At 40.6% G+C, this 13,039-nt stretch overlaps 1 protein-coding gene and 1 long non-coding RNA gene across 6 annotated transcripts; one reads left to right on the top strand and one right to left on the bottom strand.

The window, feature by feature from the left end:
* The first annotated feature begins 378 nt into the window (after positions 1 to 378).
* On the top strand, positions 379 to 11,682 carry LOC109748056 (putative disease resistance protein RGA3). Of its 2 annotated transcripts, none has more exons than XM_020307113.4 (3): positions 379 to 823; positions 8,200 to 10,666; positions 11,406 to 11,682. In XM_020307113.4, exons 1-2 carry the CDS (start codon positions 521 to 523, stop codon positions 10,630 to 10,632), a joined length of 2,736 nt encoding a protein of 911 aa, XP_020162702.1. In that variant the 5' UTR covers positions 379 to 520; the 3' UTR covers positions 10,633 to 10,666; positions 11,406 to 11,682. The 2 variants fall into 2 exon arrangements, with proteins under 2 accessions (XP_020162702.1, XP_020162701.1); XM_020307112.4 differs by having other exon boundaries at positions 412 to 823; positions 8,200 to 10,677.
* On the bottom strand, positions 7,365 to 12,259 carry LOC120962101 (uncharacterized). Of its 4 annotated transcripts, none has more exons than XR_005752923.3 (5): positions 11,904 to 12,259; positions 11,642 to 11,812; positions 11,428 to 11,544; positions 10,372 to 10,700; positions 7,365 to 8,121 (listed from the first exon to the last, which is right to left on the bottom strand). It is a non-coding gene; the product is annotated as an uncharacterized lncRNA (long non-coding RNA). The 4 variants fall into 4 exon arrangements; XR_012205764.1 differs by lacking the exon at positions 7,365 to 8,121 and adding an exon at positions 9,102 to 9,527 and having other exon boundaries at positions 11,904 to 12,257; XR_005752922.3 differs by lacking the exon at positions 10,372 to 10,700 and having other exon boundaries at positions 11,904 to 12,253.
* Positions 12,260 to 13,039: the final 780 nt, after the last annotated feature.

The following is a 13,039-nucleotide window of genomic DNA, read 5'->3' as shown; positions in this document are numbered from 1 at the left end:
CTGCATACATGTCGTTTGTACTTCATTCGGTGCAGTATACTGCCTTCTTCCTGGTTTATTAGTCCCCTTCGCATTTTTGTGTTAAATTTTGGTCTTAGATTTAACTAACAAAATATTAATGCATGTAACAAAAAATAATATCATTAAAAACTATGTTCAAATACGAACCAAAGGATATAATTTTTTGACATGCATTATTATTTTTTTAGTTAAATTTATGATCAAAAAATTTTATGTATAAAATACTAAAAAGACCAATAGATTAGGAGGGAGGTAGCAGTACAGGAAGCGAGAGCAAAAGAAAGAAAATGAGAGGTAAGGAAAGGTCGTTCGAGGGGCCACGATGGGGAAGAGAGCGGAACCACGCGACATGTGGCTGTGGAAGAGGCGACGCGTATCGCTCCCACCCAACGCAATCATCTTCCGATCCTACAAAATTTGGCCGGTGAGCGTAATAAATGAAACCGCGAACAGTACGCCGGACTAGTCGTCCTTGGATTCTCCTCGCCTTGGTCGAGAAATGGATCCCATCTTCCTCGCAGCGGCGGCGACGACATGGGTGCTGAACAAGCTGCTCGACCACCTCAAAGACGCTGCCATCCAAGCACTGCTGGGGTCGGAAGGTTTCAACAAGGATGTGAAGCATCTCGTCCACGAGCTGAGTCGAGCCAACCTCGTCCTTGGCTCCGTGACCGCCGGAGCCACCTCGGGGGTCATGATCGGGAACCAGGAGCTGGCGCGGCAGATCACGGAGGTCCTGGAACAGGCAGTCAAGCTGGCCAAGTACCTCGACAAGCTCCGGTACTATGATCTGGAGGAAAAGGTGCGTTTGTACTAGGCCTGAATTTGGGACAGTTAGTAGATTGGTGTATGCTGTTGGCAAGTCTCGACTCCATGCTCGATCGAGCTCACCTGTACGCGGTGAACAGAAATTTTCGACAAAGAACAGATTTTATCGACTTAAAATGAAGCAAATGATGATGAAACACAATGAAGCCAACGGTAGCTTTTATCGACTTAAGTGCATACGAATACAATAAACACGCATCCGGCCTCTTCATAGGTAGGATGCATGCATACACCCAAATGATGAAACGGAAATACATAAAAAATAATTCTGACCACAATTCCACATGGTTTTTTCTGTGTAAATATGAATTTTGGTACAAAAGTTCAGCCATTTCTAGTACAAGAGGCGTTTATTTAAACGCTTAAAGAATTAGAACAATTGAGACATCATTTAACGTCTCAGCTTGTAATACTCGATCGATTTGTAGTAATGCTAGTACCAGTATAAAATGCCTATCTCCTACTGGGCTAGGCCTGCTGGATCGACTTCTTTTCTTCTTCTATCTTCTATGACATAGTATTAGTAAATACCAAGCAAACTTCTCTCTAAAAAACAAGCAAACGTACACAAGGTATGGGCCCTTGCCGTGGCCGGGCCCTAGGCGGCTGCACTCGGAGCCTAGGCCCAGGGCCGATGATAGCGGCGGCTGTGACACCTACGGTTCACGGATGCCGTGGGACACAGAGGTTGGGACAAAAAGGGTACACAATTGGTTAAACACAAGAGGTTGCCCTCTACGCCCGACTTCCAAACAGGGCGCATAGCAACTTGCTCATCCGCAAACCCGCTAAAAACACAAATCAACGTCAAGATAGCATAGTTGGTCTGTGGAGCAGCAGCCCGTTTACATTGCGCCAACTGGATCGGGCAGGGCAGCGTGTTGAACGAGGCCAGGGTGCACGCTTTGGGATGACCGAAGATCTGGTTCGTTGGTGATGCAATCAGACGGTTGATGGCCTCAAAACACTAAGAAATGCATCTATCGTTTTAACTTTTAGGACCCTTAGTTTTCTTAAAAGGAATGGTAAAACTATGTGTAAGAATCCAGTTACTTCAAATTTGACGATGCCTTACCCCCCCCCCCCCCAACCCACCACCCACACACACCCAGCTCCCCATGTTATCTTGCAAAAAAAGTCGATCATAGTGTCCAACTATATAAAATTGTATTGTCTCCTTTTGTTGTAGAAATAAAAACTTTGTATCTCAGAGATAAGCTATGAGCCTTCAAAAGGTACACCAGCCATTGGTCCAGTGGCTAATTAGCTCATGTGATTGTACTCCTAGCCTACCAGGGTTAAAACTACAAGTGTTTCATGCCATATATGTCTCACTAATATGGATTAGTTTTTCAGTGCTTCGTCTAGACTATGATTGTTAGTTGTAGAAATCTAGCCATGAATTATTGTTCACAATCAAATATGTCCTAAGGAAAAGTTGAGGGAAAACCCGCCATCTTTCACAAAAAATAAACAACAAAAGAATAGCCATCTACTATGCCCTTCTATTTAAAAAAAATCATGTGCATTTTAAATACATTTTTAGGAAAATATAATCAAATTGGTCATAAAAAATAATGGTTTTTGTTGCACAATTTTAAACATAGGTTGGGTTTTTTTTTCTGTGCAGGGCATACTCGCTCTTATTTTTGAATGATTTTCTATAGGTGTTGATGTCATAACATGATGTACATCTATGATTGTTTCCATAAATTTGCCAAATGAACAAATAGATAAACCATAAACTCAAACTCAAACTCAATTACCCACCTTGGTATAAAAAATTAATTAACCCTTGCCATGATTATCACCTTGATTTTATTTGATTTGAAATTTTCTAGATGTAGAATTGCTCAATCAACATTAGTCTCAACTATAAAGTAGCAATATTAAGAGAGAGAGAGAGAGAGAGAGAGAGAGCATTTCGGGTTTTTTCTAGAGAGACAAGCGAGCTGCTATAGGTGTTCTTTTATTAAAAAAAAGTTCAAGTCATCAAAAAAGTGTTCATGTATTTTTTTTTCAACAAGTAATTTCAAATATGATTAAGCATTCCCTTAAAAATCTTATTAAGAATTTTAAAAAGTGTTTGCATATTTAGAGACAAAGTTTACACGTTTTTAGCATGTTAATGAAATTTTAAAACCAAGGTCATGAATTTTTAAAAGTGTTTCACATATCATGGTTCGTAAAAACATGCATTTTTAGAAAAATGTTCATCAACTTATAAAATGTTCATCGTATTTTAAACTATTTTCAAGTCATAAATAATATTCACGTAGTTCTTAAAAGTTATATTCGTGTGATTGTAAAAAAAAGTGCTCACGTCTTTAAAAAAACATTCATGTTGTTTTAAAAAGTGTTCACACACTTAAAAAAATATTCATCGTATTTAAAAAATACTTTCAAAAAGGAAATAGATAAACAAAAATAAAAAAGAAACGAAATGGAATACTAGAAAAAAATTGAACACAAGAACAAAAACTTATAAAAGGAAAAGGAAAAAAACAAAATAAACCAAAACTATATAAAATAAAATGGAAAAGGAAATAAGAAGTTTGAAATCTTATTAGTGGTTACCACTTTCCCTTGAGGAGGTTCGATAGGCGCTTTCGATTCCCCCCGCGGCCGCCGGCAAAACCATGAGTTCCTTCCCCCACCATCGGCCGTTCCGGCGGTAGGTTGGTGCGGGAACCCCAAATCTCTGCTCTGTTATGTATATGCGGTGTGGATATGGGTGTGCCACGCTGTCGTTTTGGAGTAGGTGGCGGCGGCATTCTGGCGATGTGTGTTCCCGAGCTCCTGCCTTCTTCGGCCAGTGGCCTCTCTGGCGGTCTAGTAGGGCTCGTGGAATTAGATTCTTGCTGCTCCGACGGAGAGACGGGGTTAGGGTTCCTTGGTCTGGTTGGCGTGGCAGGGCAGCGGTCACGCAGAAGATTTTGGTTTTGGGACTTCTTCCCTGCTTCACCAGCGCGGGCTTCATTGCTGATGAGAAGCATTCCGGATTTGCGTGCGTTCGCGATGGTCCAGATGCAGCAAAGTCTCCTTCTTTGGGATGTTGGTCCTTCAAGGACGGCTCGATGACTTCCTGTCCAGCAACTTACAGTCCGGCGGTTCATACATGGTTGGCTTGGCTCCGGGCGTGGACCGATGGTGTTGGCGGTGCGCCATCAGCCCATCCTGAAGGTGATGTTCGTGTTGTTCACATTAATACTTTTTTTTCTTGTTAGGGCTACTGTTGTAGTCTCGGCTTATTAGTTGTGATCTTCAGGCTCTTTTCGCAAAAATAAATAAACGGAAAAGGAGATTAAAAACTAAAACCATAAATAAAAAGAGTTAAAATCATAAATGAAAACAGAAAATTGAATAAAATACTCGGAACAAACTTCTGTTTTGAGGGCTAGACCCGGCACAAACGGAAAAGAAACCAGAATGAAAAAAAATGATGTATATCCGCTTGCTGGGTCGGCCTACTACATCATGTGCGTAAGCGTAAGTGGCCACGCAGTATCTTATTCTTCGCTTGTTGCAGAAACGCGAAACTATATGTCGCCTACTGTGACGGAGTATTGTCTCGCACTAGGATAGAGCCAGATGGCTGGCCTAATATGGCTCCTCGGGAGCGGATTTCAGGGAAGCTTCTATAACAGGTTTAGCGTGTATTTTTGTGTTCTCTATGGCGATTTTCATCTGTTTTTGTTGCGGTTTTCGGTTTTCCGCGTGTGTTTTACTGGTTTCCTAGCTTTCCTTTTTATTTTTATTTCCTATTTTCAGGTTGGTTTTCCATCTTTCTTTAATGGTTCTTTTTAAATATTTTTAATTTTTAAATACATGTTTACTTTTTCAATGCACGTTGTACATTTACTAAGCACACGTAATAGTTTTTTGATACACATTGAATGTTTTTAAAATACATGATTATCTCTTTTTGAAATACACGTTTGGATATTTTTTTCTTTGAATATCCGTTAAACATTTTTAAGCATATGTTGAATATTTTCAATGGTACAAATACTTTCTATATTAGGCAAACATTTTGTACAATGTATTATTTTTTTAACATTTCATGAAATTTTTTATTAAAATGCGTGGACATTTCTTTGAGTGGTATGAAATAGTTTTTTCATATTATACGAACATTTATTTACATTGTGCAGTTTTTGTTAACTTATCACGATTATTTTTTGGAATGTTTGAACAATTTTTAAATGTCAACTACGTTAAATTTAATGGTACAAAACATTTTCTAGACTTATGCATACAATATTTTACGTTGTATAAGCATTTATTGTGGATGTCATGAACATTTTTTGAAAGTGTGATTTTTCTAAATATCATGACTAGTTTTTTAACGGTACCAACACTTGTTTACAATGCATAAACATTTTTAAAATGTCAGAAAGTTTTTTTGAATGTATAAACATTTTTTAAAAGTTGCACGAATAGTTTTTAACTGTGGATGAAAAAAAATAATGTTTGATGAATTTATTTTAACATATAATTATCGAAATATGTATATGGCAACCGTGTGACAGATTGCGAAACTGCCACACGCATCCAGCACCGTCAGTTCCCTCCCGATCTCCTTCCTTCCCCGCACGTCCGCCCGATTTCTTTCCTTTCCCGCACGCCTCCCGATCTCCTTCCTTTCCCGCACGTCTTCCCCCACCTACCTCCTCCGATTTCTTTCCTTTCTCGCATGCCCTCCCCCCCGGCACACCCGCTCGTGCCTTCCTAATTTTCGTAATCGTCAATTATGGCCCACACGCCTTCCCGATTTTCGGCAAAAATAATGCTTGGACTAGGATTTGATCTCTGGTCTGCAGGTAATCAATAAAGGGAGCTAACCACCTCACCTATGACACTCATTGTTGAGCAAGCTAAGGGAAATACTGTTTTTGACATGTTCGTGGTAACTTTGATCATTGGGAATAAATTTGTTGAACCCGCCCCCCGGTAATTTCTGTAAATAGCACGATAACATTCACGCCATAGACCTGATAATTTAGATACAAACATCATGGTAACTTTAACCATTGGGGAAGACAAATGTGAAAAGATACCCGATAATTTATGTGTAAATAGATGGTAATATACGTAGCGCATATCTGATAACTGAGGTAGAAACACCATGGTAACTTTGACTGTAGGGATTTTTTTTGAAAAGATACTCCGGTATCTTCTGTGTAAATAGCACGGTAGTTTACCTCCCTCCCCTGGCATTTTCATGTGTAAATAGCATGAAAACATATGTACTGCGATAACTAAACACCATGATAAGTTTTTGACCCGTGGGGGGCGGGATTTGCTGAAACATACCCCTGATAAATTTTGTGTACATAGCATGATATTTTAAGCACTACGGGCTTGATAGGTTACCTAGAATCACCATGATAACTTTTTGTCCCGGTAAAAAGTTGTTCAAAACATCCCCAATATTTTTTGTGTAAATAACATGATAATATAAGCACTGCATAACCGATAACTTGCAATATAAACATGATGGTAACGTTTTTACCAAAGGAAACTAAGTTGTTAAAAACATACACTCGCCTCGCGCGTGGGCCTCTTGGATGAACATAACACATGGCGTGCCACCGGAAAGTCACATAATGTTTAGTGTCATGAGGGGCACACGTGCTATAGGCGTGATAAGTTACGCAAAAACATCGTGGTAATTTTTGACCTATGGAAAAAGCTACCGAAACACACCCAGGTTTTTAGGTGCAAGTACCATGATAATATACGAACTGTAGACCCGGTAACTCATGTACAATCCCTCATGGTAACTTTGAGCGGGGGGAGGTTGATGTACATATACCCTGATAACTTATGTGTAAGTACCACGGTATTTTACACATCGAAGACCTTATAATTTGTGTACAAAACACAGTGGTAACTTTGAAGGGATGTAGTTGTTGAAGCATAGACACCTGGTACGTTCTATGTAAATAGCACGGTAAGTTATGCAACACAGGCCTGATAACTTGCATACGAATACCATGGTAACTTTGTCCTGAGGAGAAATCATGTTGTAGACGTGAAGAAGTGGCAGTTTTCTCGGGGGTGGGCGCCCGAGATGTGCGGGAGAAGCAGGTTTCTCGGGCGAGCCTGCGGGGTCGTTTGGGAGGAGGCGAGGTCAAAGGACGAGGGATCGTGTGGTACTTTAAAATGAAAGAAGTAGAGGTGTGGCAGTTTTGCTTATATGGCACATGTGTGCCAAATATCACGGTCCTATAATTATAGTGGCATTTTCCATTTCAAAAATGTAAGTAAAAGTTTTTTAGGGGTAAAATATGTAAATGAAAGTAATAATAACAAAAAGGAGGCAACGCTCCTGCGCGCTGGGCCGGGCAATTAAGGAAGCATTTGAGGCGAGGGGATCTTCTGTCTCGCACGAAGCAAGACAAAGCGCTGCCCATTGTTAGAAATCGCTGTCGTGGGCTGAGCCAGCTAGCGATTTTGTCCTCCTGTTTTATCAGCGTTTTTTAAGGTTTTCTACCGGTCTTTCTTTTACATTTTTTCTTTATGTTTCGTTTCCTTTATTCATTTTATTGTTTTCTTTGTTTATTTTATTCTTGGAATTTTATTGAATTCATGAATATTTTAAAAGATTGTGAACATTTTTTAGATTCACAAATATTTTAAATTTGCGAGCATTTTTGAAGAATTCTTTAATATATTTTTATATTTTTTGAATTTTTTGTAATTGATAAATATTTAATATTAATGGGATTTTTTAGAATTCATGGACTTTTCGCAACAATACTTTTTTCAATCAGTCTGATAACTTTAGTCAGCTTTTCTGGAGCTAGGAGTTGTGGTTTCTCCAACTTGTTATTTTCTCGAGCGAACATCACCATATTTTGCTAGTACTAGTGGAAGCGGCATGTGGGTGCACTTATTTTGAGCCATCCTAGTTGTGTGATTTACTGATGTTTGTTGCTTAAGGCAATGGATAGGAGGATCTGACCGCTCACTATTGCCTGCACTTAGCGAAATATAGCATTTGCGCCATGAGGTCCCCCTTCATTTCCTTGGCGCAGTGGTAAAGGTGCTGCCTTGTGACCGTCACAGGTTCAAGTCCTGGAAACAGACTCTTGCAGAAATGTAGGGAAAGGTAGTCAGATTGCATCCTTTCATTGCATTTTGATAGACCTAACATTCACATTTCAAACAACATTTTTCTCCTTCGGTTCAGTGTGGTGCATCCTCTGCGCTTGTTGGTGCCAGCCGAGTACATCTCAGCTTTCTTGATGTTGATGCCGATTTGCTCTGTGAAATCAAAGTTTGTATTATCGATATGAAAAAAAAAGAGTTTTAATTCTAACACTTCCAATGTACGATGAACAGATACAAAAGATGAAACTGAAGGGCCGCAATCAGTTTACATCAACAATGAAATCTATGACTCAATCCAAGGGGAAATTGACAAGTTTTGAAATCAAAGACATAGGAAATACTGTGGAGAAGCTGCATAAGATCTGTGACAATGTTCACGCTGCTCTCTTGATTGAGAAACATGATAAACTGCTTGCAGCAATTCAAAACACAAGCACAAACATAGGCGCGGCAGTAGAATTCTTCACTGAATCCAAGTTGTTCCCGAGGAAGGAGGAGGCTGATGTTCTAAAACTAATTAGTGCAAGTAAATTCAGTGATCAAGAGCTTCTGGTTCTGCCAATAGTTGGTCATGGAGGTGTTGGGAAGACCACACTTGCTCGACTGGTGTACCATAACCCGCAAGTGGGAGCTGACTTCGCCATCAAGATCTGGGTCCATGTATCTGCTAATTTTGATGAAATCAAGCTCGCACAAGGGATTCTTGAAGAAATAGCACCTGCCTCGGAGTACGCAAACATCAAACATCTCAATGGGCTTCAACGTGTGATCAACAAATACTTGCACAAGAAAACATATTTGCTTGTTTTGGATGACATGTGGGAAGAGAGCGAGGCTCGCTGGGACAAACTGTTGGCTCCACTTAGATGTACAGATTCCAAGGGTAATGTGATTTTGATGACAACGCGGAAGTTGTCTGTTGCCAATATAACAAGCAAAGTGGAGGGACATATCAAGTTAGGTGGTATGAATGATGAAACATTTTGGCCCTTCTTCAAAAGATGCATATTTCGTGATGAGAATTATCAAGGAAACAATAAGCTTCAAGGAATCGGGAAAGAGATAGCCATCAAGCTGAAAGGAAATCCTTTAGCGGCTAAAAGTGTAGCCACACTTTTGAGGAGAAACCTTACTGAAGTTTACTGGAAACGTATTTTAAAAAGTGATGAATGGAAGTTATCAAATACAGTGGATGACATCATACCAGCACTAAAGCTCAGTTACAATCACCTCCCCTATCACCTTCAGCAGCTATTCTCATATTGTGCTATGTTTCCAAAAGGTTACAGATTTGAGAAGGAGCAGTTGATACGTATGTGGATTGCTCTTGGTTTTGTCATGGACGAGAGAAAGAAATTAGAAGATGCCGGAAGTGACAACTTTGATGATTTGGTAGACCGGAGCTTCTTTCAGAAAGATGAACAGCACTTCATCGTGCATGATTTAATGCATGATGTAGCCCAAGAAGTTTCAGTGCATGAATGCCTTCTTGTTGATGGCTCAGATTCTCTGAAGGTCTTCACATCCATTCGTCATGTGGGCATCTGGACTGAGTCGGTCTACAAGGATGAAATTATAGGACATCATAAAACCTTTGAAAAAAAGTTGGATGAAATTGAGAAAAAAGATATTCTGAAAACTTTGGAGAGTTTAATGCTTGTAGGTATATATGATGAAAAGATCTCTGAAAAGTTTGTAGGGGCTTTGGAGAAATTAAGTTATGTCCAGATACTTAAGTTATCAGCAATGCCCTTTAATGTTGACAGTTTGCTATCCAGTGTCCAAAATTTCATCCATCTTCGCTATTTAGAACTGAGGTACAGTTCAGACCAGCACAGACCTTTGCCTGAGGCTATATGTAAGCTCTACCACCTAATAGTATTGGACATCACACATTGGAGTGGTCTAAGTGATTTGCCTAAGTCTATCAGTAATCTCTTGAACCTACAATATCTGCTTGTTCCGGGGTCAGGATCATTGCACTCGAAGATATCAAGAGTTGGAGAACTTAAGCTTCTACAAGAGCTGCATGAATTTCAGGTTCAAAAAGGGAGTGACTTCAATATTTCGCAGCTGGAACACTTACAGGAGATCAAAGGGTCGCTTAGTATCCTTGGTCTTGAGAATGTCAAAGATAAGGCAGAGGCCAGCGGTGCAAGGATTGAAGATAAGGAACATCTAAGGACACTGTCACTCTCATGGGGAGAAAATAATGATGTTCAGAAAGAAGTGATCGAGGGTCTTCAACCACATGGTGACCTTGCGCATCTTCTTGTCATAAACTACGCCGGTGCTACTCCAACATGGTTGGGACGAAATTTCTCACTCGGCAATTTGGAAAGCCTCCAACTCCAAGACTGTACAGCAATGAAAACCCTGCCACCATTTGAGGAGCTGCCATACCTGAAGAAACTATCCTTGATTGGTATGTCCTCCCTGAAGGATGTTAAGATTGACTTCAATTGTTCTGAGCTAAGTGAAGTTGAAATAATGACGTGTTCAGCTTTAACAACCATAAGGCTCCACTCATGCAAGGCATTGACCAACTTAACCATCAAAGATTGTGGGGCACTATCTTGCTTGAAAGGCTTGCCATCCTCTGGTCAGGTGGAGTATAATATCAAAGGATGCCCTCAACTTCAAGCTGATACCATCTCCAGTTGATATGTTTGTTGGCAAAGCACTCCAAAGGCAATCTGTAAGCATACGGTATACCTTCCCTATACCACCTTCTGGCAAAACAAAATTTATTAACATATATAAGACATAGTCCCATGTTCATTTATTTCCCTACTTCTTACAAGACTAAATGTGCTTTGCATTAGTACTCCCTCCGTCCCAAAATAAGTGTCTCAACTCTAATACAACTTTGTACTAAAGTTGGTACAAATTTGAGACACTTATTTTGGGACAGAGGGAGTACAAGACTCAGCAATATAGCTCCAATTTTTTTTCTGCACTTATATCATTCCTGATTATTTAGTGGATATTTTTTATTGCAAAACATATTTCCTTCAGTTTAGTATAAAGGTCCCTTTGGGAGTAATTTCCCTTCGAATTAATTCACTTAGGAGCAAGCAATTTTCAAAACTACACGCAATTGCTCCATTCAGTTTGGAGATCTTGTGCGGCTGCAGAGACATGGCATGAATGATGAGTGGCAACAATGTTTCAGTTGCAGTGTGAAGTATCAAGTTGTGCATCGCAGGATTTTGAAAAAATTTCTGCAGATAATCAACCGATTCAATGTCTAAAAGATCCCCTACTGGATTTCATCGTTTTAATTTGCAAGTATTTCAAGGAATCTCAGTTGATTTACTTGACATGACATGAATATACACTGATAGTTCTTAGCTCCCGATGTTATCTACCCATATCAATTTAAGGAATTCAGGTGCATTTTTTTCCCCTTTAGTGATCTCAAGGTGTGTTTTCAGGATAAGGAAACTGGGAGAGAACCTGGGGTGAGAGGAACACCGGCATTATGGATTCAGAAGCAGTCTCGAGTTGCCGGTGCTGTGGTTTTTGGTCTTCTTGTTGTTGTCGAGTATACTACTGTGCTTCGTTGCCTTTTTTCTGTACAAGAGTGCGTGCGGAGAAACTTGTGTCAGGTGCATGAACACAAAAAAATCATATATGCCGTCCAAATAAGTAGAGTTCGTGCGCCATGTACCTCAATTATGCAATGGCTTTCACATGCGAATGCGTTACGATTACGCATTGTCTTGCCGCTCGGACCGGATGTTTTGCATAACAATTACAGTAATAAATGGATTGGTGTGTGCTCTTTGTCGCTTGACCCACCGGCCGCTGCATTCTGCCGAACAATCTCTCGTCCGGTGCCCTGTATTAGTTCGGAATCTCACCGTTTTAGGCAGGGGTTCTCCCAGCGAGAGGGATCTAGAGGAGCGAGGAGGGGCAAGGAAGGAACTCACCGCCGTGCCGGTGTGGTTCGGCCAAGCGAGGTCGCCGTCGCCGGAGGGCGAGGTGGCGAGTGGCAGGTCCCTCTCTGAATCCGACCCGCCGCTTCAGGCAGCAACCCGGGGATTGGCGGGGAGGAGACGGACGAGAGGAGACGGACGAGAGGAGACGAGTGGATTCGACTCACCAGTGCAACCGGAACAGTGTTCCGGCAGGGGTGGGGCGACTGGCCGGCGGCGGCGCTCGAGCTGGCAAGGATGGGGACACGACGGCGACGACGAGCTGGCGACGGCCCGCCGAGGGAGCTTGGCGGCGCCGGCCGCGTGGGCTTGTGGTATGGCAGGCGTTGTGGGCTGCTCTCTACATACCCCTCCTGTAATATGGGCCGGTACATCTTTCAGATGTCCAAACAGTTGTATACTCCTTACTTACTCAATAACTAGCCACTTTGGTGAAATGGAATAAGCAGAATTTGCTCAAGAAATAATGTGTTTGACAGTAAAATTTTCTTTGAATGATCGCAAGGTTCAAACAGTTCTATCGAACAGAAAGTATTTCAAAGAATATGACCACATTGTAATCGTGTATTAACCTATGCCAATATGGTAAAAGTGGGGCCTACAAAACAAACTGCAATGACAAAGTTAGCATAGCTCCAAAAATTACTACTGTGTAAGGTCAAAGCTTCAATCTTTACCCTGTGCATGGAGGCCCTCTACTATTATCAGAACAATTAATACTTGGAAGGATTGCCGTATAATCTCCTACATAATAATTAAAATTATATAGGCTGCACAGAAGAATTCATTCGGGAAATAACTCATACTCTGAGATATGAGTATTAGAAATATACCAACACCTAGGCACTTTTGTCATCTTGTTGTAGATTGTGATCCGGTGGTGAATATGTGTTGATAGATCAGTTTCCAAGGCAGCTTGTGTGATTTCTAAGCCTTCAAAAACCATAATATCAGGATACCTAGGATTACAATTATTTCTCAAAATAAAGAGGAGCCTTACTGCCTTAAGCTTTCTATTATGGACAATGATTCTTAAAACTCTACAAAACCTCAGATAAAAAATAAATACTTCTGTAATTAGACACAAAATAAAGAGGAGCCTTACTGCCTCAGGATTTTTGTTTCGTATA

The sequence above is a fragment of the Aegilops tauschii genome, chromosome 3 (assembly GCF_002575655.3).
Source record: "Aegilops tauschii subsp. strangulata cultivar AL8/78 chromosome 3, Aet v6.0, whole genome shotgun sequence".
NCBI classification, from domain to species: domain Eukaryota; kingdom Viridiplantae; phylum Streptophyta; class Magnoliopsida; order Poales; family Poaceae; genus Aegilops; species Aegilops tauschii.
This window is presented reverse-complemented; position numbering and strand designations above follow the sequence as displayed.

Coding starts and splice junctions, on each gene's coding strand:
- LOC109748056 (XM_020307113.4), top strand. CDS start 521: ATGGATCCCATCTTCCTCGCAGCGGCGGCGACGACATGGGTGCTGAAC. Junction 824..8,199: donor ACTATGATCTGGAGGAAAAG/GTGCGTTTGTAC, acceptor TACGATGAACAG/ATACAAAAGATGAAACTGAA.